This window comes from Aureobasidium subglaciale (assembly GCF_000721755.1).
Source record: "Aureobasidium subglaciale EXF-2481 unplaced genomic scaffold scaffold_38, whole genome shotgun sequence".
NCBI classification, from domain to species: Eukaryota; Fungi; Ascomycota; class Dothideomycetes; order Dothideales; family Saccotheciaceae; genus Aureobasidium; species Aureobasidium subglaciale.
The window spans coordinates 89,607-114,520 of NW_013566957.1; the positions used below are offsets into that span (position 1 = coordinate 89,607).

At 49.1% G+C, this 24,914-nt stretch overlaps 9 protein-coding genes across 9 annotated transcripts; 5 read left to right on the forward strand and 4 right to left on the reverse strand.

Annotated features, from left to right (window-relative positions):
• Positions 1 to 3,101: 3,101 nt before the first annotated feature.
• On the reverse strand, positions 3,102 to 5,151 carry AUEXF2481DRAFT_92784 (uncharacterized protein). Its single transcript, XM_013483727.1, has 3 exons — positions 4,842 to 5,151; positions 3,451 to 4,787; positions 3,102 to 3,399 (listed from the first exon to the last, which is right to left on the reverse strand). The coding sequence occupies exons 2-3, from the start codon at positions 4,689 to 4,691 to the stop codon at positions 3,231 to 3,233; spliced, it is 1,410 nt and encodes a 469-aa protein (XP_013339181.1). The 5' UTR covers positions 4,692 to 4,787; positions 4,842 to 5,151; the 3' UTR covers positions 3,102 to 3,230.
• Positions 5,152 to 5,471: 320 nt separating this feature from the next.
• AUEXF2481DRAFT_44880 (uncharacterized protein) lies at positions 5,472 to 6,583 on the forward strand. Its single transcript, XM_013483695.1, has one exon. The coding sequence runs from the start codon at positions 5,931 to 5,933 to the stop codon at positions 6,399 to 6,401; it is 471 nt and encodes a 156-aa protein (XP_013339149.1). The 5' UTR covers positions 5,472 to 5,930; the 3' UTR covers positions 6,402 to 6,583.
• On the forward strand, positions 6,486 to 6,858 carry AUEXF2481DRAFT_534343 (uncharacterized protein). The gene has a single exon (XM_013483728.1). The coding sequence runs from the start codon at positions 6,571 to 6,573 to the stop codon at positions 6,784 to 6,786; it is 216 nt and encodes a 71-aa protein (XP_013339182.1). The 5' UTR covers positions 6,486 to 6,570; the 3' UTR covers positions 6,787 to 6,858.
• A 179-nt stretch (positions 6,859 to 7,037) lies between these two features.
• Positions 7,038 to 11,789, reverse strand: AUEXF2481DRAFT_92785 (uncharacterized protein; the record flags this gene model as incomplete). Its single annotated transcript, XM_013483729.1, has 2 exons — positions 7,038 to 11,435; positions 11,693 to 11,789. 2 exons carry the CDS (start codon positions 11,787 to 11,789, stop codon positions 7,114 to 7,116), a joined length of 4,419 nt encoding a protein of 1,472 aa, XP_013339183.1. The 3' UTR covers positions 7,038 to 7,113.
• Positions 11,790 to 13,042: 1,253 nt separating this feature from the next.
• AUEXF2481DRAFT_534372 (uncharacterized protein) lies at positions 13,043 to 13,982 on the forward strand. Its single transcript, XM_013483730.1, has 3 exons — positions 13,043 to 13,086; positions 13,148 to 13,221; positions 13,302 to 13,982. The coding sequence occupies exons 1-3, from the start codon at positions 13,056 to 13,058 to the stop codon at positions 13,731 to 13,733; spliced, it is 537 nt and encodes a 178-aa protein (XP_013339184.1). The 5' UTR covers positions 13,043 to 13,055; the 3' UTR covers positions 13,734 to 13,982.
• A 194-nt stretch (positions 13,983 to 14,176) lies between these two features.
• Positions 14,177 to 14,564, forward strand: AUEXF2481DRAFT_9243 (uncharacterized protein; the record flags this gene model as incomplete). Its single annotated transcript, XM_013483680.1, has 2 exons — positions 14,177 to 14,191; positions 14,250 to 14,564. The coding sequence occupies 2 exons, from the start codon at positions 14,177 to 14,179 to the stop codon at positions 14,562 to 14,564; spliced, it is 330 nt and encodes a 109-aa protein (XP_013339134.1).
• Positions 14,565 to 18,737: 4,173 nt separating this feature from the next.
• On the forward strand, positions 18,738 to 20,969 carry AUEXF2481DRAFT_534475 (uncharacterized protein). Its single transcript, XM_013483731.1, has 4 exons — positions 18,738 to 19,446; positions 19,510 to 20,415; positions 20,470 to 20,647; positions 20,707 to 20,969. Exons 1-4 carry the CDS (start codon positions 18,943 to 18,945, stop codon positions 20,883 to 20,885), a joined length of 1,767 nt encoding a protein of 588 aa, XP_013339185.1. The 5' UTR covers positions 18,738 to 18,942; the 3' UTR covers positions 20,886 to 20,969.
• An 83-nt stretch (positions 20,970 to 21,052) lies between these two features.
• AUEXF2481DRAFT_71022 (uncharacterized protein) lies at positions 21,053 to 22,180 on the reverse strand (the record flags this gene model as incomplete). The annotated part of the gene is made up of 1 exon (XM_013483709.1): positions 21,053 to 22,180. One exon carries the CDS (start codon positions 22,178 to 22,180, stop codon positions 21,053 to 21,055), a length of 1,128 nt encoding a protein of 375 aa, XP_013339163.1.
• Positions 22,181 to 23,197: 1,017 nt separating this feature from the next.
• AUEXF2481DRAFT_534439 (uncharacterized protein) lies at positions 23,198 to 24,238 on the reverse strand. Its single transcript, XM_013483732.1, has 2 exons — positions 23,475 to 24,238; positions 23,198 to 23,425 (listed from the first exon to the last, which is right to left on the reverse strand). The coding sequence occupies exons 1-2, from the start codon at positions 24,019 to 24,021 to the stop codon at positions 23,340 to 23,342; spliced, it is 633 nt and encodes a 210-aa protein (XP_013339186.1). The 5' UTR covers positions 24,022 to 24,238; the 3' UTR covers positions 23,198 to 23,339.
• Between the last annotated feature and the right edge of the window lie 676 nt (positions 24,239 to 24,914).

Sequence of the window (24,914 nt, forward strand, 5' to 3'; positions counted from 1 at the left end):
GTCAGAGGAGATTCCGGGTAGCTGAGGTCGAGGTTGGCGAGAGCACGCGTGAAGGCAATCTCGAGGGCTGGATCTTGTCCATGAGGCAGCGTGCATCTCATGATAATATGGGCAAACATGGATTCAATGGTGTTGAGGTGTTCGTGGCGTTCAAACGTGCGCTTCAGGAGAGTTTTGAGAAAGGTGATGAGATGGGCGGGAATGTATTCAGAGGGGATGGTGATTTCGAAAGACTTCTGGGCGGCCATCATAAGTTTGAGACAATCGTATACGCGGCGCCACTTGCTATGCAGGTCGGACATGGTCGAGAACGGCTCGGCAGAGCCCCAGGTGACGTGACCGGTCTCGAGAAGTCGGGCAAAGCAAGTGGGATCGTCGACGGAGTTGATCGAAACGTCCGTGACGGGCTTGACGCGGGCGAGGACGAAAGCATTCGTACTTGTGAGAAGCTCGGAGCTGAGTTGAATGGGCATTGTGGCTCGCGCAGTCACGGCTCGGATCGTGTCAAAGAGGATTTGGATGATGGGATCGTTCATTTTATCGGATTTGGAGATGGTTCCACGGCCGGCGGCACCTAAAGCTTGTCAGTATGGAGCTCGAAACAGAGTTGCACAATCTGACTACGACTTACTGGGATGGAAGAAGGTGAATACGAGTTTTTTGATCTGCTTGGCTTCGTCCAGCTCGATCCATGCATGAGTCTTGCCTTTGAAGATGGTGTGGTCACCGAGCGAAACGCCAAAGGCTTGCTTCTTCTGGGCGAAGGTGGAAATGTACCACAGGTGCTGGAACTTTCCAAAAAGAATGCCGACTTTCGCATTGGACGACGACCAGAGTTTTTTGGCGAACTTGTCAAAGAGGTTGCGTGCAGGTTCTGTATAGCTCAAGCCAACGTCTCTGCCTACAGAGTTGGGATCCACCCTGTAGGGGTATCTATCGAATACGAGGGTGTCCTGAAAGCCACCAAGGATCGAGCCAAGGACAGCGATGGAGTTGTTGCTGGCATCGTTGAACCCGCCGTAGAGTTGGTCGACGCTACCCATCGATGGATACTGTGCAATACCAACGACAGTCGCGTCTTTGGATCCGTAGGGGCTCTCGAAATGTTGGCGCTGTAGTCGTTCCTCTGCAAGCATAACCTCCGTGACCAGTGCTTCGAACTCGACTTTGATAGATTTGTCTTGGTAACGAAAGCCGCGAACGTCGCCACACGAGACATAAGGCTGTGTTGGTGCTTGGGTCTGGAGCTCGGCGATATGGACCTGCAAGTCTTCAGAGCATCCGGGTTTGGCATAGTCGGCTGAGTTGAGGAGACGAGTGATTGTAGCCGCAGTTTCAGCGTGGGTGACATAGACTTCTGGGGTAGTGGCGTTGGCTGCTTGCATGTCGTGTAGTTCTCGAAAACAGGGTGGTACGATTTGAGAGGGCTGGCCGTCATCGTCATCATCATGGGTGAGATCGATCACGACTCGACGGGGGCGTACAAGTCGGGGTGAGGGCATGGCTTGCAGCGGTAAAGGCATCTGCATGAGCTCGAATCTGTCGATTCTAGGCTTGACGTTGCGGAAGGCCATGGAAATTGTGATCTGCCGTTTTTCACCCATGGTAGGAGACGATACACAGGTATTGAGGAGAAGAGTATCGAGGGGAATGAGTCAAGGGGAGGGTGATGGATTTGAGGAGATGAAGGGAAGGGAGTATGTTCGAGGGAAGGAGAAAGGAGGGTAACTGAACATGAAGCTGGAATCATGCTGGGTAGGTGCTGCCCATTCATCAGAAATCTTCACCAGGAAAGAATGGACAGTGCTCCTTTCTCAGTAAGAGCAGGAGCGAAGAACATACCTTGATGCTTGGTCTGATGTTTTACGGCAGGACCTCGCAGGGCGTCACTCCCTGGAAGACCGTAATTGACCTCATGCTACAATGAGCGCTTCTTGCGAAACACCATCGTCTGGAGGAATTGTCGATACACGTCTGTCAGCGTGTGAATGAGGCACTGGGTACGCAAGAAACCTGAACTCCCGGCGGAAATGAATCCGCACAAATGGGATCGCATACAAGTTAATGCATGGATCAAGGTTTGGGCTTGGGATTAATTGCGGCAAAGCGTCCAACAGAGGCGAGAGAAGATAGGATTCATGATTTCGAAAAAGAAGAGAAATTTTGTTGTGTGATGAGGAAGGAAGGAGAGTATGTGCGTGTCTTCTATGTAGTAAAGCTGTCTCCCGAGCTCACTCGTTCCAGCCAATCAGAAGCCAGCAAGTCCAATTCCAAGTCCCTTGGCGTTGGCGTATATTCGAGGGAAAACGGTGCAAGCAATCAATGACGCAAACATCAAGCATTCCAACACTTGTATGGCATCTATGACCACGCTTGATGGGGAAAAATAAAGCTATTTTCACAAATGCTGGTGGTTTCCGTGTCATTGCACCCAAGGCCATACTGTAGTAGTCAAATACAGGAGCTGAAGACCGTGAAGTCTCGCAATGCTGGCAAATGAAGGGACAATAATCTATGTATAGTCATCCTGCGGCGTACGAAACAAAACTACGTCTTCCCCTTGTCATCGAGTATCTGGAGTAAAGCATTTTCGCCCTTGCGATAATTGATTCTGTGAAGCCTTCGATGATAGACACAACCGACGAAGTCTCCCAGGAGAAGCTGGATAATACGACAAATATATGCTAATACCGATACTATTACTAAATTTTTAGGTAAGAATTTTATTACTATAAGACGTATTCTCCTATATAATAACGTTATAGTTATTATTAAGTAGAAAACATATACAAAGTTTCAAGCCTAAGTTAACCTTTTTAAAGTAATTAGACATAATTTCTAAAAAGATGTTAAATACTAATACTAATAGTAGTAATTTTTCAATTCTTACTTATAGAAGTTTATAAGACTATACTATCGTACTTTATATACTAAGGTATCTACAATATAGATTTAAAAATCTATCTATAAGAATCGGGTGCGTAATGTATAGAAATATAGCTCAAAACAGAAATATAGCTCAAAATTGCAACAATTGTGTTCAACGATAACCGGCTACACGACACACCGATTGATTGACGACTTTTGCATAGGAAAATGAGGACAAGTAGTGGAGACTTTGAAAGCTTGATTCTTTTTTACGAGGAAAATACACGTTAGGAAGTCTATTGCCATAATACTTCGCCATCCACGGACATTCTGATCAAGTCTGTCAGACTACACTCAAGACTCTACATCTCGTACACCGAGTCATAGTCGAGTGGACCGATGAGGGGCGAGAATGCATCTCTCAAAACTAGGCTCTCATTGCTCCGTTCGGAAGCATCGAACTCGAGAAGGTTTGGCGCGATAGAACGGAGGGTATTGATGTGCTCCTCAGCTGCGGTTTTTACCTCTTCACTAACACATATTAGCGAGGCCCGCAAGGCCAAAAACATCCTTTCCACTCACACATCAAGGCCTGGTCCTCCGAACGCGTCAACTTCGCTGATTGTCAAGTATCTCAGCTTGAGCATAGTATACGCCATGTCTTTCAGATACTGCCAGGCGCGCAGGTCGAGGTTCCAAGAGATCTCACAGGCACGAAGCTCAGAACAGTGAGTAGCTATCGTGACGAAAGACTCTTGACCGAGCAAAGGGCAGAGCCAGTGCAAACGAAGATCTTGTAGGCACTCAAACCTTGTCAACCATTGCATGAAGTCTTCATCCGACAACCAGACGAGCGATAATGGGCTTGTCATTGTATCGCGTGAAGTGGTGATCCAGAGATGGTAGAGCGTAGAGAGACCACCCAGAGCTTCGAGATCGTGATGTTGCAACCCGGTATCGGGCGGTAATTGGAGGACGAGGAACCTCAATTGAGACAGACGACCAATCAAGGCGCACGTTCCTCCAATACCGCTGGTTGTGATGCGCAAATTCAGAGTTGTCAAGGTCCTTACCACCACAGAAAGAACCGGGCTGATGCAATAGAATGCACCTCTTAGACTCAGGTATGAGACTTTGTTGATTGGAGTTGGATTGGTCATGCTCTTCTGTAATTGCTCAAAATCTGAGCCAAGTTCGTGGTGAATGCTCAGACTTTGAACGGTAGACTGGTCGAGCATCGCGGCGCAAATTGCGGCCGATAGGCAGGTTGAATTCCTTTGTTCGACAAGATGAATGGGATGTTCGAAATACACACTGCGGAGGTGCTCGAATCCACGGAAGAAGTCAATTAACAGACGTGTATCTGATGTGTTCAGCCTCTGGAGGAACACGAGAGTGTTGATGTTTGTGCACTTCTTAAGCCCGTCAACGATTTCGGGCGTGAACTCAACGGGGCTAGTGAAGCGCACGATTTCCAAGCCGACCTGCAAGTATGGGCGGAAGGAAGCCATGTTTGAAGTATCGGTGATGTGGATGTCGACAGATTTGAGGGATTTGAACTCAAGATGTTGATGATCTGTGCGGTCGCTGGATGTGATGTTTTCAATCTTTGTCATGTGCTCTGCGCGAGCTTGTCGCAGTGACAGCGATTGGATAGGACAGAGAGCAGACTTTGGTGCGCGGCGCCACAGCAGTTTCGTCAGGGCTTCGTACCACCTCTTGTTGACCTTCACGGCAGCCAGGAGAGATGGTCTGTCGCGCAAGTTATCATCGTATATCTTGAGTAGCAGATCTTCGGACAGATCGCCAATTGAGGTAGTCATGGCGAAATATCAAATGTGATGGTGTGGATGTTTGCGCAGAGGAGTAGTGCTCTTGGGTTGAGATGACGGGAGGGCGATCGGAAATGGAGTTGTAGTCTAGATGGGAGATTAGTGAAAGCGCGCGCTGATTACACGAACAAGGAATCGAACTGTGAGGGTTTTTCCACTTTTCTTGCTTACAATTACATAGAATTGGTAGAAGGACGACAGACTGGAGAAACTGTGATGTTTTCTACGAGCCCCCTGCCGTCGTGGAGCCAGTAGTGCTGATGAGTTCTGAAGCGCAACAGAATCTCTTTCGACGATGAACCTGAACTCCCGGCAAAGTAATTGCGCAAAAAGGGATCCTATACAAACTAATGTATGAATCAAAGTTGGGCTTGGGATTCAAAGAGTCCGAGGATGTTTGCTAGAGAGAGAAGGTGATGTTTTGATGATTGGTGAAAGGGAAGAAAGAAAGAAAGAAAGAAAGAAATGACAAGTTTGATACAAAGGGTCTCGCGAAGTTCGCCCGATCAAGCCCGACTCAGAATTGTACTCAATTTAGTCTATCAGTCGCTGTTCGTTACAGTGGTAAACCTTATCAACCCTGATAGCAGTCCCTCCGCTGGCTGGTAAGTCTGTGGCCATTTGTGCAGTGTAGAGTGCCACATTCAGCTATAGGTCTATTACATGTGTCATCAGCTCGATTCGACAACGCAAGAGGTGCTTTCGCTAGAACTTCTGACATTCAATAAGAGAAATATCCCGAATCATAAGTAGGCACGGCTCCAGTATAGTGATAGGATCTCGATGACGAATGGTGCTACAGAGACCACCCCGGCGAGGAAAGCTCGTAAGACTGTACATATGTCAAGCGGAAAGCGTGTATACCCTCTTAAATTGCGACTGTAGAAGACTGTTCGTACAGAGAAAGGGATGCGGACAACAGTGACGTTCTATCACAACATTCATCCCGAGGTCAGAGCTGCAAGATCTAAAAATGCTCGCAAAGAGGCAGAACTTGACTTCACGATGCAAGGTCAGACTTTGGAATCTATGTGCCGTCAAAGAGTTTCATCACCAAAGAAGCAAACAGAGGAAGGTCGTAGTATGAATGAGTTCCGGGATTCCATCTTTCGGCGACCCGCTTACAGAAGTGCTTGTTCGCCGATCAGAATGGAGAGAAAGCCCATTTCGAGGCACGTTCCGAGCAGAGGGATAGGACTGATAAAGCAAGAGCAGTACGAATACACGTAGATGTGGGGTTCAAGCGAGTCTATCAAGTTATTTGGCAAACAAGGTCATGTCGCAATACTCAAGATTCAGAAGCGCGCCGGGGACTATGGCAGCAGCAGGACTTGGACAGTCGAAGAATTGAAGCAGACAAGCAATGACACCGACTCGGCCAACAGCTTCCTTCAAAAGGAGAATCGCTTCGAGGCCACTCAGGCGACGGTTATTTCCTTATGCGCTGTCCTATTGATCTTCCCCTCTCTTGAAATTTGGATGTTTTGGTCCGGAAGGCTGTTCGAGGAGCCTGTGCAAAGGAGATACGGGCTTCAAAGTGCTGGACTGACAACGAGGGTCGTAACAACTGTGCATCGCAGCAACATTGAACCGAGGAGGTCGAGTGACGACCGAGGGGAAAGTGGCTTCGGCATCGAAATGGCTGGTCGTGGTTGCGCTGCGGGACGGCACGGTCGGATCCAGTTCATCCTGGGTACCTGAACGTTCCAGACAGCGTGGTCGTAACGCAGTGACTTCGAACGCGGCTACTTGTACTGACCGAGCTTGCACGGCGCTGCAACCATGAACGTTGCTCCGCCCGAGGTTGCCACGTTGATGCGCGTCCAAAGCGTGACCTGGAAATGTATACGGCGTGCTACCATCTCTTACCATGTTGAGCGTGCTCTTCGCCGTTCGTGTCTCGAGCCAAAGTCAAGCGGAGCAGCGATCGGCGCGAGCATTACGGACGTACGGAGGATTTTGCTTGAACTTGCTGCCGTCTTGCGGAGTGGCATCTCTGGATCGGCGGCGGTGCGCATCTCAAAGTAATCGAGAAGTCGCCGATCTTTGCGATGTTGGCTACGCGAGCGACCACCGACATATCTAATTGAACGGGTCAGTGACTTTGAAGAATAAAAGGGTCAGCGGATGACAGAATGCCTGCTACTACCTTGACTGACTGGATGAGCAGCTTCTCTCTTACCCTTGCCTGTAGTTTTTGCGCATGCGGAGCAAGTCTCTCCACCTTGGAGAAAGAAAACACTGTGCTGGTTATCCTGTTGCTTCTTCTGTAGTCAATGAGGTTTCACTGATGATGAAAGACATGTACTTCGAATGAGAGACTCTTTCGATTCTTTTCTATCTACCGTGCCTTGCCGACCTCGTCAGCTTTGTTTTGAATAGCTAATAGTACACAACGAAAAACTTTCTTTCTTCATTCTTCCTTGACCTTGTAGGCATCTTCGCCGATGTCAATGCCATTCTGTGGCTCCCAGGATCCAGAGTCAGGTCCGCCGTCGACTCCGTTGTCGGACTCTTCGGCTTGAGAATCGTAGGCGGGAGGAGGAGGAGCTTCGTCCCAAGCCATCTCAGCGGCAGGAGCATCAGTCCATGCATCAGTAGCGGCAGTGTTCCACTCAGAAACACCCCAGTCACCAGCAGGAGCATCAGCCTCCTCGCCAGACTTAGCCTCGTCCTCAGTAGGAGCAACAGCCTCCTCTTCAGACTTAGCCTCGTCCTCAACAGGAGCAGTAGCCTCATCCTCTTGAGACTCAACCTCATCGTAGAAAGCGAGGTCGTCAGGAACAACGAATTCAGGAGGAGCAGTCTTGAAGGCACAGAGGTTATCTTCGTAGTACCTCTTCCAGTGACGAATAGGGCGGTAGAGGACGAAGTCCTTGAGCTTGTCACCATCGGTAGCATCTCTGAACTTCTTGACCTTGTGGCTATCGTCCACCTGAGACATGTTACCGCCGATGGTAAACATTCCATCCTTGGCGCGTCCCCAAGCGACACAGGTACGCGCCGGGTCTTGCAAGAAGCCCTCATATTCGTCGTTGACGAGGTCCAGGATGACAAATTTGGACTCGTCGCCGTGAGAGACGTCGATGGTGCTGATACGGGGAAGCTGCTTATCGGTCCAACCTTGCTTGCGGAGCTCGAAGTACCAGCGAAGATAGAGCTCCTTCTGCTTAGCATAAGGGACGATGAGCATGACATCCTCTTGCAACTTCTCGCCAAACTCTGCAAGCAGGAGAGGAAAGAGGACGAGGATGACCCAGGCAGCGTAACCAGGGTTGGCGCGAGAGTGAGAGTCTCTGGACTTCATGGTAGGAGTCGCGACATTGACATAGAGCATGCGCTTCTGCTTCTCTGTCTGCTTCGCAATCTCAGCGTCAGTGAGGCCGAGAACTTTTCCCATAAGTGTAGTGTGCTCGGACATGGGCTTCTTCATGTTGCCGGTGGTGATGATGCTCATATGGTAGTGCAACTGGTTGAGCATTTCAAACAGGTGCTCGTTCTGACGCCACTGGTAGCGCAGATCGACCAATGGGTGACCCATCAGGTTGAGCCTCAAGAACAGGGACATGTCTGACTGCTTGTAGAAGACGTCGACAGTATTGTCGAAGTTCTTTCCGGTAAGGTTGATTACACCGCTCTGCTTCAAGTCGCCATACATGCACCAAAGTTTTATGTTCTTTGAGTAGCCGCAGATGGAAGAAGGGATGAGGGATGGCTGCTCGGCACATGCCTGAGCTTCGTCATCGAACCTGATGCACATCTTGTTCTGGCTGAAGTTCTGCCTGACTTCCTTGTTGTATGCGTTGAGCATGGTGGTAACTAGCACCTTTGAGTTCTGAATGACTTCAGCTCGCAGAGCTTCGTATGCATGCTTGAAGAGGTTCATGCGTTCGTCGGTCCAGAACTCCTTGTCAGAGAAGGGGTGCTCTTCGCGAGCCGCAAGTCCATCCTTGAAAATCTGGCGGAAGTTGTGCAAGGTCTTGTCGGCGTAGACGGGTATGCCACACTCTGAGCCACTGGCGATCATTCTGATCATTTCGGGCATGTCGGTGCGGTCCATGTTCTGGAGAACTCTGTGCTGAATCGAGTTCTCAGACTGTAGACGAGTGCGCTTCTTCTTGTGTTCAGCGAGCTCGGCGCGAATCATGTCCAAAGCAAGCAAGTCACTCTCGTCGGATGCGGTAAAGACAGGCTCCTCGATGCTCAGGCTCTCCGATGTGGGGTTGTATGCACGGAGAGGTGCTTCAAGCTGAGGGAACTTGTTCTCGAACTTCTTTGCGATCAAGTCCAAGGTTGCGTGCTTCATGCCAGTGCAGATGACGGTAAAGCCGAGTCTGAGGACGTAGGCCATTATGTGAACCATTATCTCAGTCTTGCCAGAGCCACTTGAACCAGTAAGAAGTGCCATGCCACCAGGAGCGTGCATGACCTGGTCGATGTGAGCTAGCTGACCTCTGTTCCAGCTGCGAGCTGTCATGAGTTCATGGAGTGCATGCTTCAACACCTGCTCAGTGCAAGTAACGCTGTCAAACAGGTCTCTGAGAGCAAGTGCGGCACCATCATTGAGTAGAGCGGGGTTGTGAGCGGTAACCCATGAGCCACGTTCGTATGTGGTTGCAACAGCATAGATCATGGCTTTACAGCTGTTGTTGTTGACCTTTGCTTCCAAGCCAGCCCAGTAAGAGACGGCGTCCTTTCCAGATCTTAATGGAGAGGTCATTCCGAGAAAGTCTTCAGCCTTCTTGTTTTGAATTGCAACCAGGACATCGCAAGAAACATTGTAAACGTTGTTGATGACGTTTCCGAAGGCCTTGCGAGGCTTGACATCGTCAGAAACAGCGGTCTTGGTTCTGGCGTTGTGAACAGTGAAGAAGATCTGGGTGCCGAGAGGATATGTGATGCGCTCATCAGCAGAGAGTCCAGCCAGCACTTGTTTATCCCAGGTAACGGCAATGAGGATCATGTCTCCAAGAGTCAAGAGCTTGACCTTCTGCAGCTTCAACATGAGCGCGTCGAGAATGACCTCGGCTTCAACATGCTGAACATGAACGCTGTTGGCAAGAGTAATGCTTGCGATATCAGCATCAGGCCAGGCAGCGACAGGACGCATAGGCAAGCAGGGATGATGCTCGTCATACACTCTCTTGGGCGTAGGCATTTCACCATACTGGACGCGAGGCTTGTGGTGAACGTCGCGATATTGGTCAAGAGGAACGACAGTCATGGAATGCTTCATCTCAGTGGAAACGCTGCCTTTGAACGGTAGCTTGTCGAGCATGTCGTCGATAGCGTTGTGGGTACCATTCTTGTGAGACTCCTTCTCCTTAGCTCCGGGGCGAATCATGATGGTGATGTCGCGTGTCTTGCCCTCAGTAATGTGCGTCAATTGGCAGAGGTACTTGACCATTTCCTTCTCCGCTTGGGTGAGGCGGATATTGTGCACACGATTGTGACCTTTACCATCTTCTGCGTCACCATAATCGATGAGACATTTGAGATTGTTCGAGGTGGCGCCAGCGGTAGAGAAGTGGATGGAGGCTGAGGTGTGCTCGTGATCGTATTCGTAACTGAGGTTTGAGATCTGGTTCGGGGTGGTAGAACAATCATTAGGATCGGTGAAAACACGACCAAACATGAATTCGACGTAACCAGTATGGGCAGGAACCTGATGACCCATAGCATCGGTAGCTTGCGCGTTGCGGGTGAGGCCCAAGGTAAGACGGATCCTAGGAGCCAGATCTTGAGATTCGATACTGAAGGTCAAGCCAACTCCATTCTCGTTGCAGGCTTGTGTGGGGTGGTAGAGCTGTTTGGACCGGCGCAAATTGGGTCTGATGACCTTGAGCTTGCACCTGAACTTGTCAGAAGAGTGGACTTTCTGCCAGTCCATCGACTTCTCCGCAGGGTGTTGGATACGAGCGATGGTTGTTAACTCTCCAATGGGATCGACACCAGCCACAGGGTACATCTTCACAACGTCTTCGACGGCAGGCGTATCTCCAGTAGGGACAGTGCCGTTGCTCTCATCCTTCTTCAGCTCGGGCTTGGGCTCGTCCTCGTCATCAGACTCGGAGTGGTAATCGACTAGAGGGGTGGAGTCGATGGTGAACGCCATCTTGACTGACTCAGGGTCGACCTTTGCGTCGAGAGAAAGCTTGAACTTCTCACGATACTTGAGCTCAGCAGCCTTGTACTTCTCATCCCAGGTAGCGGCGGGTGTGGTAGTAGCGGTGGTGACGGCGGCGGCTATACTGCCATGAGGGGAGGGGGGGCCATCAGCTGTACCAGGGGGGTTGTCGGCGTACTTGGAAACCTTGCCAAGGCCTTGATGGCCATAGCCTTCCCAATGAAGGTCGGCGATATTGTGGATGACGATACTCAACATTTCGACGTCCTTCTTCTTGTGGGGAGGATTGTTGACGGGCGACGAGATCTCGTAGGTGATGTCAGCGCCGATGGCGTACAACTTGATCTTCGGGCTAGTCGTGCTCAAGGAGTTGTAATGGGCGAGGATGTAAGCGAGCATATCGACGTTGAAGAAGTCGACGGTATTGGGTGTCTCCTTGCCGAGCTCAGGGTTCATCGACTTCAGCTTGTCACCGGCGGGTTTGACGCAGTCTTGGAGTCGGTTGAAGTGCAGATGTTCCTCTGAGAGCTCCGAGTCCCAGTCGAGGGGCTGTATGTTGTTCGGGGATCTGATACTTGACGCCATGGCGAAGAGGCCACAGTGAAGGTCTACGAGCATGTCAGAAAGTGCGCCGAGCGGAAGAAAAAGTAGATGGAGGCGGAAGAAAGAACAGGTAGAGTGGTAGAGGCGAAGGAAGGATGCAGTTGTGACGCGCCGAGGAAAGCAATGAGCGCGGCAAGCGGCCAGGTGCAGAAGAGACGGAATGAATCAGGCGGTGTATCAAACTGTACGCGCAAGCGAAATAGGCTTGCAGCGCGCAAGAGGGAGTTCAAGGGTAAAGACGAAGGTCAAGAACAGGACTTACTGTCGCCAGGGGTTTGGAGTCGGACAAGACTACGCTGCTCGATAATATCGAGAGCGACTTTCTCGTCGACAGCCTTGATGACGGGAAGAGGAGCCATTGTTACTGTTCACGTCAGCAATGCGCGACGGAATAAAAGCGAGCGAGATAAAACTTACCTGATGGCTCTTGGGTGTAGTGGTGTAGGAGAGGTTGTGTTGTGTGGAAACAAATGCGCAAGCTTTGGGTGCGCAGAGTTATAGTGATGGATAGCGCGCAGGACTTTGGTGATATCAGTGAAGTGAAGCGGTGGTCAGCGAAGCGCGAACTTACAAAAAGACTGCGCCAGAGAAGCAGACTCGGTTGTGATGACGATCTGATGGTTTTGCGTCAGTAGCGGGGATAAGAGATGACGAAAATGATGAACGCCAGCAGTCCCTATTGACTTCTATTCACTTCTAGTGCTACCAGATGTATCGTTGACCTCCATACATGCTGCACAATGAACAATCCCGTCACTGAGAAGTCAAGCAGATACGTAACTGGGATCTTCATGCTTGTGCTTCTGGCGGCAACATCAAGTTACAACTTTTTGTCTTTGCAGCTCTCATGCCTGCGACGGAAACATAACAGCTAACGGCCAAATGCTTGACCTTTGGCAAACAGGGCTAGATCCATGAGGGCCAGGAAATATACATTCAGCAGGAAAAGCGCATCCCAGCAATCAAGCAAGGGATGGATCAGGCAGAAAAGTACACTACCACCAGCCAGCGACTCATTGCCGAAATCGACCAGGAAAGACTGCCGTTGGAGGATTGAGGCAGAACTTATACTGCTGAGCTCGCGTTTCGATCCAAGGACTGATAGACTGACTCAACTCCCAGTGTCGTACTTTCACTATGATCGAGCTGTAGAGAGGCACAATCTTGTGTCATATCGGCATGACGGTTGTCGAGAGAGCAGATGTGGCTTGACTCTCCTTCGAGCCTTATGAGATCTTGAAAATCACCATGCCTTCTTACAAGACAATGACTACCCACCTCATCACTCGAGGGACTTCCAGTATTGTTGTGAGCGCTGGTTGAGGCTGTGAGATTGTTCCACTTTGTCAGCGTAGTAGCTGATATGAGAGCAGACGTGACATGTCTTTCGTTCAGCACTTCATCAATCCTACATAAGATCTTGTCTTCTTCCAACTCTTTCTGATGTCAATGCAGAAGATGCGACAAGATGAGTGTTGAACAGAGAATGTGGTGTACACGCCAAGAGCGCGGCTAATCCGGCCTTTGCCGCGTTGAGTTTGCTCCCAAATCTCGGAGTCTCTTTCAGCGACATGTTATTTGTTCCTGCTTCTTTGTGCTCTTGATTCAAAGATAACGTTCTGCCCATGCGAAGATGGATTGTGGAAAGCTGCGGCCGTAGGATTATCGCAGATCAATCCTGCCTGAGGCTCGAAGGATTATTGACGTCATGACCAAGCCGACTGTCGACCTGAGATTGACATGCTTCAATCTCGGAACGTGGCAGGGTATGTGTGTGAAGTAAAGAGAGGTATGTAAAATCGTCTGCAGCCGCGATTCGTTGTCAGCATTTTCTTTGTTTCGTCACCCAGCTGATTGAGCGCTGTGTCGACTTTATCCTCCTTTTTATCATGACGTCCAATTTTCATCCACCAACGAGGCCAATCGTCTTAAACAGCGGCCATATTGCCATACATAATCGCACACTCGGCCTTCGCTGTCATGACCGACGCTTCCGCGACGCAGTCGTTTGTGACGAGCAAACAGACAAGCTCTTCGAATTCACAGCTAAAGACATCGGCACATCTTGGACATTGCGACGCAGCCTGGTAAATTCAACAACAGGTCAACGACTTTTGGACCTTCGACACACGAAAACGAGCTACAAAGTCTGCGTAATCGAAGATCCTGATGGAAACGAGTTCTGCAAGATCAAAGACACGACGAGCACTTTCAGCTCCAAATTCACTTCCGTGGACGCTCAGGTCGTTGGGAACGGTGGAGAACCAACTATTGAGATGCGTTCTTTTCGACGCGAGCGGTAGTAGGACGACCTTCCAGGTTGATTAAACCAATATTGCTGAGATGACCTTGACGGAAAATAATGATGCCACATTCTTGCACAGACGCGGACTGGATCGCACGACTTGGAAACTGGAGATGGCTCAAGGTGTTGATGTCGCTTTGATCATCGCATTGGCTTTTGTTCGTGCTGAGATCTCACATCCCTGGCGCCGATAGCCAATGGCTGTATCGCAAGTACACACTCGACAACAGCATGGAATCCTCGTGCATATTGATCGTGTTTCAAAGTCATGCGGCGAAAAAGTGGGTCGAAGGATCCGGGCGGCTGGTTAACTCCATCTCGTGACCCTGGTCTTTACGAGACATACGACCATATACAATCCCTCAATCTCACATGCTTTCCCACTCTTCATTCGGTTCACTCCAAGCCTGCTTTGCCTAGCAAAAACATTCTGCGCTAAACATGTCTTCCTGTGTGGTAAGACGCAAGTTTGCATCCTTCCTTCTACACTAGCGATGAGCTAACCTTGAACTAGCCAGCACCTCATCGCGCTGCCGGGCACAAAGTCATGGCTTCCGTCCGTAAATCACCCTCCAACGAAGGCTTCCACCATCTAGGCATCGATGGCGTGCTCAGATCATTCAACTCGAAACGGGAAGTCGTGGACTACAATCAACTCAGTCCTGAAGAGGTCAATGATGTGGTCAGAGGTTTCAAGGGCTTGCTTGATGATGAGAAATTCGCAGAGATGGAGCAGAAGTTCAAGGGTGTTGACGGGAGGAAAGTTACAAATGAGGAGGATTTGTTGCGTCCAGGACCTGGTGTAAGACCTCAGACTCCACAAGCCTAAACTACACCGCGCCCGACAGCACGACCTCAGACTCCACAAGTTCTTTCATGACAACACTCGGGACGATCTGGACGTTTGAAGTCATGTTTGTCACAGACATGGTGATTCCCCTGAGCAGCTCTCGATTCTAGCTCATGTCTCTCAAGTGTCACAAGCAATATTTTCTTGTATGCCTCTTGCTTACAACTATGTCACTTTTGGGGAGCATTATTTCCACTATGTTATGCTCAGAGTACCATCATTTGCGCCGTTTATCATGACAATCAGTTGAGAGGACAATACCTCAACCCTACTCGTCCATCGGCCCTTGCTTCGTCCGGCTCCCTTCTCAAGTACTACATCCAAGCACAGCCTGGCTCGTGCGATCTATATCGCATCTCCTCATCAAACACACAGACTCTTGTCAAACGTTGTGTCTTTCTAGGCTGAGATTGTCGCAGTAGATAGAAAGCCTTTTCTGTGCATGATCTTACAAGACAGATAATCTTGCGCGCATTGAACATGGTCCACCGAAGCATGACTGTACATCGCGATATGGCTATGGAGTTGGTAGCTTATCGAAGAGGTCTGGCTCAGACATTTAGGCGGCTACTTCCGGTCATAATAATGGTGCTTCACATGAGATCGTGTGTCACAGAAGTGTGGCAGAGCCAGATCCAATACCCACGGCGTCAAGACTACAACGGAATACCAATTCTCCTTAACAAAAAATCTTGGTGTGATGTACCAGATGTCAGAGAGTGGACGCAGTCATGATTCGACCGACACACACGATTTCACGAACCAAGATGGGATTTTGACCCTGAGCAGCAGCTCGGCCGAGAATCCCCAGTCGTTGAAAACACGTTGATGCTTGAAACTGCCGACGTTCGGATGAATTTTTCCAATCTAGGCGGAGTCAGCTCCTTGTGAACCATACCTTCGGGCGCGATGGCGTAACTGTCGGTCACGTTCAGCGGGTAAACTCAAGAACACAAAATCAACGACTTCTCCTGGCATGATTGAGAATGTGATGACCAATATCACCTTCTTCTTGTCCGGTGATGTGCCTAACATCACAACGTGAATTCTCAATGAACATGAGCTTGACGCTGCTGGCGGCATGGCAAGTTTGTTGGTGTCGTTGAAGCACACTATGACCAAGTGAACACTACAATCGGGAGCGAAGCTTCTGTGTCTTCTCGTTTCTGTAAGTAGACTGAACTTCAATGCGACCGATGTCGTTGTCAACCACACGTCCTGCTGAGTGGAGGGAAGGATGGCCGTAAGAGTGTCAACGTCGTTGCTTGACCCAAAAGGATTGAAATCCTTGCCCTTCTCGAATCTGCACGCAGAGCTTTTGACCATCCGACATTCCGTGTCAAAGCACGTTTGTTATTACGAGTGCGCAATGAGCTTGCAGGGTGTTAGCTGTCGATTATGGCAAGAGGTTCCAGGTCGGTCGGAGTAGCACCAGTTGTATTGGAAGAGAGCAAAGCATGCGACCATTCAGATCCGTGTTTAACAACAGCATTCTAGATCTGGTCAGGAGTGATGGGCTCAGCATATGGAAACTTTTCAACCTCGCCGGAAAAGAAGATCAGCCAGCCAGACTATACAAGGAACACTTGACCATTAATTTTGGGATATCGCTTGTCTTGGGTCAGATCCATGGTCATATGTAGCTTGTGTTCAAGATACAGGGTGATGATGGAGACATTCAAGTTGACTCTACCCTTGCTGCAGTTGTCAGTAGCGTAGCTCTCTGCTTTGCTGACAGTTTGATTGCGTTTCACAGCTTTGAATCTGCATCTGCATTTGTTAGAGGTCTAGAGCTTACAAAGAAGACTTCTGTGATCATATCCTTCCCAGTGCTTGTTATGGACGTTATGAGCGAAGATGATCTTACCTTGTTGCGAAAGTGCACCAACGTCAAAGGGTGACTTTGAAAGCAATCCATGCTGAGGATCGGCACCTCTGATGGGTGGAAGCATCTTCCCACAAGCAGTCTCGATGCAGGATAAGAGTTGATTAAGAAGCACAAGTTCTCAAAGGGAGAAACGGCAGCAAGTTCGAGAAGCTGAAGGTTTTCGTTGGATTTCAAGCTCATGGCCATGGCATAACCCGCAGAACAATCATCTAAGGTAACTGTTAACATATCACAGTGGAACCAGAGAGAGCCAAACCTCACCATAATCAGCGGCTTACATCAAATACCCACTACGCAGCGATGACAGATTCTCCGAGTGCGACCTCATCGTGAATCCTGATTTCTGCTCGAAAGAAGCCATCTACTGCACAAACATCTTTATGGTTCCATTAATATCCATCAAGAGCCCCTGTTATATTGGATCTCCCCATTCATACAAATGGCCTGCAATAATTCTGTGGACCTCTCCCGCCCACGTCCACGCCTAGTTCCACGGTCGAAGTGACATCAATGATTGTGATTGTCCAAATCATGACTTGTGCGCCTTCCATTGCGCGATATCTCGGTATACAATCTGATAAAGAAAGTGACCTGATTTATCTTCACAAGGAATCTCGCACTCAAGAAGTTATCAAACGCTTGTTGATGCATGTTGCTTCGAAACCTGACTCTTACGCGTATGCAAGCCCCCGTTTTTGTGACCGTTCCAAAATCCAGGATAAAATTCGAGAGAACGGAAGTGACAACAGGAGAGTCTAGATCGAGGCGCTGTAACAAGGTAGACTCGCAGTGAGTCCAGTTCTCTCCTTCTCACTCGGGCTCTATACCGAACTCGGCACCCGACCGAGCTCGGTCCTGGTCTCGAGCTCAATCTGCGTGTTCCGATCGATGCCCTTTTATATTAGGTGCCTCCTGACTCCCTGCTAGTTTCCGGAACGTTGTAACTAATGGCAATATTGATCATTGGAAAACGTCCTCGAACTATCTAAGGAAAAGCACGAACACATTCGTGTTTTTGCCGGCATCTATCGGAAGTCTTGTCTTGATGGACTCTCCCCAGGCATCTCGATGGCTTAGAAAAGCTATGTGCACCTGTACCGCTCTCTTCTCCACTTGGTATCATGACTGGGATGACCAATTGGACTGGTCGTTGGGCTCAGACCAAGCGTGACCAGACACTGCGCGAAACTCTCTCTTAAAGTGTGGTCAAGACATCTCGCGACTACAGAATAATCTTAACATTGAACTCACCCAATCAGCGGTGTACAAAGAATGATGTGGTACAGAGGAGTGAGCAGATGCATGTTCAATTTCTGGCGCTGCGATTCCACATTAGCGTACCTTGGACTCTGCTCGTGAGATGACTATCGACCTTCTCGCACCTCTCGCTTTCTACGGCGAAGTTGAGTCTCAAGAGGATGAGGCTGTTGCTCCTACTGATGACGAGGCTAAGTCTGGCGAGGAGGCTGCTGCTCCTGCTGGTGACTGGGATGTTTCACATCAGCTTGTCGAAAGGCACCATACTTTTCGTAACAATGACGACTCTCGTGGGGAGCATTGATGTGGTCCGCTCTCGGAAGACATGATTAGCATTAGAAAATCACTGTGAATATTGATAGGCTCGGTCGCAGTATAACCGCTTGCTCGGGATACAGCATCAGAGGGTCAGGTTTCTACCAAAGCTCAATATTCAACGGTATTCTCAATTTTTGCTCCAGCAATGCACGAAAGAAAGTGAAGCAAGTGAAATTTGGTCTGGTGAAGTGTTCGTAGCGTGCGCTGATAGTGAAAGCAAGTATCAAACATTCTTGTTGATAACAAAGACCGGTTTTTCAATATGTGTTGGCGTCACTTTCTTTGTTTACAAGCCGCATCATCAATCACTCGGTAGATCTGCATCGCTTGCGCAGAGCAGATTGTGAGAACTGTTTGATAACTGAACTGTTGTCAGTCGGAAAGATACTGCTGATGGCTTTGGCTGCAATTCGGTTTATCCTTGCGAACCTCGATCAGAAGGAAACTGAGCTCATTGACCTAGCATTGATGTCGTCGCGTGAGCTCGCGACGGAGCCATCCGATCTGATCTTCGAGAAATCGTTTTTTTTTCTGTCTTCGTGCTTGACGGGAGATCGAAAGAAGATGTTCTAACTTTAGGAATGAGAAATATATGAGGGAAGAGATCATAACGCTTTTGAAAATATTGCCGAGGTCCTCACCGGCGTCCCCGCAAGACGACCACTCATGCTATATATCACACAATCATCAAGCAATTCTCCTGCCCAGGCCTAGCACTACGCAAATGGTAGCTTTTACACTGTAAAGAATGCGCAACCGAAGACTCTGAACAAGCTTCATCATTATCCTGACCCAGCTACCAGAGGTTTACTCATCTTCGAGTCTTTCGCGACACTGACCTTATCGATTACTCTCCTATACCTTATTTGCCTACCACCCTTACTCAACTTCGAAATGAACACCATAGAAACAGATGTCATAATCTGCGGCAGCGGTTCCGCAGGCCTCTGCACCGCGATCTGGCTAGCCCAATCCCACATCCCCTTTCGCATCCTCGAGAGCCGCCCTGGTCGCTTGGAAATAGGACAAGCCGACGGTGTAGCCGTCCGTACCGTCGAAATATTCGAAAGCCTAGGGATATCCGAAGAGCTGTTACGCGAAGCCTATCATGTTACCGAATTGACATTTTGGAGCGTTGGGAAAGATGGGAAGTTGCAGAGGACGGGGAGAGCGGAGGATACGCCAAACGGGTTGTCGCATTTACCACATGTTATTCTTAATCAGGCGAGGGTCAATGGGTTATTGCTGGAAAAAATGTTCAGCTATGATCTTGAACAGGAGATTGATTATGGGCATGAGGTGACTGCTGTTGTTATCAATCGGGAAGGGGAGCGTCCTGTGGAAGTTCACGCAGAACACAATGGGCAAAAGAAGATCTTTCGAGCCAAGTATGCTGTGGTGAGTTCACACAGTTATTGATAGCCTTCTGATTCAAGGGATAGTAGGCTGATACATCACCAGGGCTGCGACGGAGCACATAGCAGTGTTCGCCGCTCGCTAGGATACAAAATGGTTGGCGACAGCTCAAATGCCGTCTGGGGTGTAATGGACATATTTCCACGCACGAACTTCCCGGATATACGCAAAAAAGCCACTATTCACACGGACGCTGGTTCAATTGTCATAATACCCCGAGAAGGTGGTTATATGGTTCGCTTCTACGTTCAAATGCCCGCTGGAACGGATGCAAAAGGCATGAGCCTTGGAGACCTGCAGGGACGAGCGCAGGGTATATTTAAGGGCTACGAGATGGAGTTTCCGCATACTTACTGGTGGTCTGCTTATTCGATTGGTCAACGTTTGGCTAATGAATTCAGTGCTGAAGATCGGGTGTTTCTAGCCGGCGACGCTTGCCACACACATTCACCCAAAGCTGGACAAGGCATGAACGTCAGTCTACAAGATGGCTACAACATTGGCTGGAAGCTAGTACAGGTGCTCCGCGGACAGATCAAGCCAAAAGTCATCCAAATCTACGTCTCCGAACGCCGGAAGGTGGCAGCCGATCTGATCGATTTTGACAAGTCTCTCAATGCTCTCTACGCTACCTCCAAGACTGCAAGCTCTACCCATGATGAGGCTGAGAATGCAAAAAAATTCCAAGAGCACTTTCTACGCAGTGCAAAGTACATGGCCGGTCTAATGACTAGCCACGAAGACTCAATACTAGTCGACATACGAAACAGCGATCAAGATTCTGTTGTGAACATTACCCCTGGCATGAGATTTCCAAGTGTACAAGTAGTGCGACTTTCTGACGCCACGGCTATACAACTTGGTAAAGTTTTGCAGTCTGATGGCTGCTGGAGGATTCTGGTATTCGTTGGCGACATCCAAACTCAAGGTGGGAAAGAACGACTACAGCATGTAAGTTCATCTATTGGAGACAAGTACTACAAGATACTGACGGTGATTGAATAGGCAGCAAGCTACCTTGCGTCAGAGCAGAGCCCGCTGACCCGTTATGCGACCTCTAACAGTGGTTCAACTTCCTTCATTGAATTGATACTCGTGGTTGCAGACCACAGAGCTGACATCGAGATGCATCACGATATACCCTCCCTATTCTATCCGCCTACCGGACCATACGGACTTGACGGTATGTTACCTTTCACCATACCTCGCAACACTACTGGTAGAAGCTAAAAGATAGAACAGATATCAACAAGATCTTTGTCGACGACGAAAGCTATAATCATGGTCATGGACATGCTTATGATGCCCTTGGTATTGACAAGAGTATCGGAAGTGTGGTGGTCATTCGACCTGATCAATGTATATCTCTCTATCCTCCGCTCACCTTTATGTCGGTCAAAGTCACTAACATGTTCAATTAGATGTCTCGATAGTTACTCGTGTAGCCAATATCGCAAAAATTGGCAACTTCTTCAATACCTTGATGTGTTGAGTATTGGTCTTCCATATCGTTGGCAGCCCAATCCGGAGCCTTTGACTTGAAGGTGGGAGAAGAGAAAAGTACTAAAGCTTATCGGGTTCCACCTGATCAAGCAAACACTTCCACCTCCCTACCATTCTCATAGAACGGATAATCCAGATACCCCTTCTCCTGCATGGGAGTATAGAACGTACTCCTATCATACTTGTTCAACTCCAAGCCCTTCTTGATTCTCAACGGCAGATCCGGGTTGGCGATGAAATGTCTTCCAAACACTACAGCAGTGTCAAAAGCCTCGTACTCCACATCCACTGCATGCTTGGCAGATTCAGGAGTGAAGCCTCCAGCAACAAGGATAGGCGATGTGTTTCCCCAGATCTCCAAGAAAGGCTCAATGCCTTCCTGTTTCTCACAGTCGACATTGTTGATGACGCGAGACTCCACAATGTGCAGGTAAGCAAGCGAAAACTTCTTCAGCTCGGTGACAAGATGCGAGAATTGAGCAATTGGGTCCGTCATCTTCATGCCTTGGAAAGTACTAAAGGGGCTGATACGGAAGCCGACGCGATCAGCACCAATAGCATTAGCACAAGCCTCTGTGACCTCAAGACCGAAGCGAGAGCGATTTTCGATGCTGCCGCCGTAGGAATCTGTGCGTGTGTTGCATGTATCCTGTGTAAACTGATCGATGGTATAGCCGTTTGCGCCATGCAACTCTATGCCGTCGAAGCCTGCTTGTATAGCATTGTATGCTGCTTGTGCGAATGTGTCGATGGCTCTTTTGATTTCATCCACAGTCAAGGCATGAGGAACAGGGTCATCAGGTCGACTGCGTGTAGCTTCTGTAAAAGGTGACGCACTCGAACTGATAAGAGGGAAGTCGCCCTCTTCTTTCAGAATACTCGTATCCGCCACTCTACCCACAGAAACCAGTTGAGCATATATAACTCCTCCTTTGGCATGCACAGCATCGGTTATCTCCTTCCAGCGATTGATTTGAGCTTCTGTGTAAATTCCTGGTGCGTTTCCGAAACCACCGTGTTCAGGAGAGATGAGGACTGCTTCTGCGATGATAAGACCTCCAGAGGATGCTCTTTGTGCATAGTATTCCACTGCCATAGGGAGTTGGACATGATCCTTATCGGCGCGTAGTCGGGTGAGAGGAGCCATGACAACACGGTGCTGAAGTTGAACCGTGCCCAGCTTAAGCGATTTGAATAGTTTTGTTGCAGACATTTTGAGCTTGTCTTTTTTGAGTTCGAGAAGATCGTAACGGAGAAGAACTTAAGATCATTGGAGACAGTTTCAAGTTGTGGCTCCGAAAGAGAGAGTTGATAGAAGGGACGCCGAGAGTGCCGAGACTTGGGTTGGCTTATCAATCATACCAGCAGTCTTCTTGAATATCTTGACTCGAGAGTGGGGGATTAATAATGCTTTATCAGTGCCGCCGCAGTGATTGCGTCTTGATTCTGGGCAGACTTTGGAGATCTATCGGGCTCTTGGTTGGATACTTGGAAGGCATGACGACCCGAGCGAGATAAGCTTTCCGTGCTTCGGCTCTTCTCTAAAATCTGCACCCTCCCCATGTGCAGAATGCTATCACACCCTTTCTTCACAATAATTGAAGGAGTGTTACAACAAGCTGTAAAAAGGCGCAGTAATATCTCGTATTAATAAGCCTGATGCAGGGAGTCGTTGACACGAAATGTCTCGATGACATTGCTCCAATTCAAGAAAGTATTGTGCCTTGAGGCAGCTACAAGTGTGACAGTATTTCGCACACGGGGAGGACGGGTGGTCTTGGAAGTGGTTCGAATCTCTGGAGATAAGTCGAGTGTGACACTCCTCAGTCTTGATTTGAAGTGTGTCCGTCGCCTTGCGAAAAGAGCAACTCTGGCATCTATTGGCCCTAGCATTTTGGGCCGCATGTGGAACAAAAAGGGACTAAAGATTCGCTTGTCCGAGCAGCGAGAGAGAGCCGCTTCTCATTGTAGCAATGTCGCGCAGAGATTAGGAGGTTGCAGCGCCGGATGTCGTGCCATGCGAAGAGTCAATAAGAGAAATTTGATCCCACCTGCGACCATTGGTAGGAGGATTCCAGCATGTAGATGACATCGGCAAGGGCTGTACTGCGCATATCGAAGCCCTTGGAGATACTGTACAAATGAATGACCATTGTCCATTTTTCGAGCTTTGCTCAAAACTTCATCAGTGATCGCAGCCTTGGACTGCTCTAAGTAGTGGACGAAAAAGATCAACACAGCCACAGCCGCAGGTAGAGTCCATAGGAACCAGTCAGTCACAGTAGTAGCAGGCATAGCAGCGGGCATTCAAGCAAAGGCTCGGACATTCCATGGGTCGATCTTGTTTGGAGCCTTTGTCGGATCAGTGAGCGTCAGACGTCGAAGGTAGCGGCCATAATTTGCCAGAAATTCAAGATGGTATATGACCTCAGCAGTGCAACCATTATAGACAGCATTGCTAGTACATATGTCAGCGTGAATCATTCATTACACTGGGACAGACTCACACGCAAGCTGGGCAGTACCAACGTCCTTAACAGCCGTTCTCTCTTGGTGGGAGTGTCCTCCGAAAGATGAAACGATCGTCATCGCTAATGCGATATAGAATGATACTCTGACACCAATACCTCCAATATCTGCGTCCATGCGGTCCCAGATCATGTCGCAGGCGTCAAGGAATTCTTTCATCGCAACAGAAGACTTGAACTTGATAGTTGACATGTTTGAACATCTCTCAACAAAGTCTTTCGTGGCCTGAGACTGTGCATAGTGGTCGGATGACAGGGGTGTCGAAACAGCCCAAACCATGGAAAAGATAGCGGGCACGACACCTGCCAGGAAGGGAAGTCTGATGGCCTGTTCGAAATCTGAGCCTTTGACAAACCGGCGAGTACGTCGAGACCATTCGGTATACATGGCCAAGAGTATGGCCGTCAACCACACGAAGTAGAGAGCGAAAGCTGCACCGTCGAGTCGGAATGACTTACCCGCAGATGGGACGGTCTGAGTAGTGTCTCGAGGACATGTTAAGCTCGGCGCCAACCTGTTCACCATGATAGCAAACTGAAGTCCTTGCGAACAGGCGGTTTGATTGTTTAGGGTTAGAGAGCAAATCTCAGTCCTGCAGTCTAATTGCTGCCCTGCCAATGGCAGTGTCTAGCCAGCTTCGTCAGCCATAGGGCTGCAGGAAGCGGCGTACTTGCGACGTGATTGACCATCCTGGCGCCTCGATATGCCGTTTAAGTATAGATCTGTATGCTTATCTGTCAGACATTAAAATGGTAATGAGTTTCAAAGTCGTGATGAGCAGTGTCGGGGCATTTGTGGATGGAGCCGCCTAAACCACACGGCCATTTGGAAGATGATCAGAGAAGTCATGCTCAGCATTATGTAGTCTGGTTCATTCCATGACACAACTCAAGCAGTCGTTAGCGTACTGAATATGTCCTTTTCAGGTAGAATGGTCATCAGGTATTGCGTCGGAGATGGATGGTTTTCGAGCTGAGTGGCGAAGCCAGGGTTGGCATCATGATCGCATCAACAGCGCGACTTCCCGTCGCGAATAACCTGCCCTTTGTATGGCTAATTCCGACCGAGCCATTCGAGATGATCGCATCTTTTCATCCCAAATCCAGACCCGTTCCTGGCTTCCTGGCAGCTGCCAGCTGGTGGAGAGATCTGCGGAGGATCCGATGCGGAGAAGTGCCAAGGCTTTTTTCTACTTTTGTACGGCCAAGACAAGACACGATCGTCACGTCGATAGCCCATTATCGCGACCACGTGTGAGATTATCTCCATTGGATCTACCATGTGGATCTGAGATCAGCCTTGTGATGGAACACGTTTAATACCTCTTCTGGTCCTAACCCCGAGCTGATCGACCTGCTCTTGCCAGTCATGCTTCAGAAGACTCGCTGGAGTTTTCTACGCAGCCTTCCTTGAGTTCC

Excerpts from the sequence above, each read along its gene's own strand:
- AUEXF2481DRAFT_92784 (XM_013483727.1), bottom strand. The coding sequence starts at position 4,691 with ATGACTACCTCAATTGGCGATCTGTCCGAAGATCTGCTACTCAAGATA. Across the intron at positions 3,400-3,450 it reads GGAGGACCAGGCCTTGATGT|TGAAGAGGTAAAAACCGCAG; the intron begins GTGAGTGGAAAG and ends AATATGTGTTAG.
- AUEXF2481DRAFT_44880 (XM_013483695.1), top strand. The coding sequence starts at position 5,931 with ATGTGGGGTTCAAGCGAGTCTATCAAGTTATTTGGCAAACAAGGTCAT.
- AUEXF2481DRAFT_534343 (XM_013483728.1), top strand. The coding sequence starts at position 6,571 with ATGTTGAGCGTGCTCTTCGCCGTTCGTGTCTCGAGCCAAAGTCAAGCG.
- AUEXF2481DRAFT_534372 (XM_013483730.1), top strand. The coding sequence starts at position 13,056 with ATGCGAAGATGGATTGTGGAAAGCTGCGGCC. Across the intron at positions 13,087-13,147 it reads GATTGTGGAAAGCTGCGGCC|CCGACTGTCGACCTGAGATT; the intron begins GTAGGATTATCG and ends GTCATGACCAAG. Across the intron at positions 13,222-13,301 it reads TGTGTGAAGTAAAGAGAGGT|TTTATCCTCCTTTTTATCAT; the intron begins ATGTAAAATCGT and ends CGCTGTGTCGAC.
- AUEXF2481DRAFT_534475 (XM_013483731.1), top strand. The coding sequence starts at position 18,943 with ATGAACACCATAGAAACAGATGTCATAATCTGCGGCAGCGGTTCCGCA. Across the intron at positions 19,447-19,509 it reads TTCGAGCCAAGTATGCTGTG|GGCTGCGACGGAGCACATAG; the intron begins GTGAGTTCACAC and ends ATACATCACCAG. Across the intron at positions 20,416-20,469 it reads GGAAAGAACGACTACAGCAT|GCAGCAAGCTACCTTGCGTC; the intron begins GTAAGTTCATCT and ends GTGATTGAATAG.
- AUEXF2481DRAFT_534439 (XM_013483732.1), bottom strand. The coding sequence starts at position 24,021 with ATGGTGAACAGGTTGGCGCCGAGCTTAACATGTCCTCGAGACACTACT. Across the intron at positions 23,426-23,474 it reads TGGTACTGCCCAGCTTGCGT|CAATGCTGTCTATAATGGTT; the intron begins GTGAGTCTGTCC and ends CATATGTACTAG.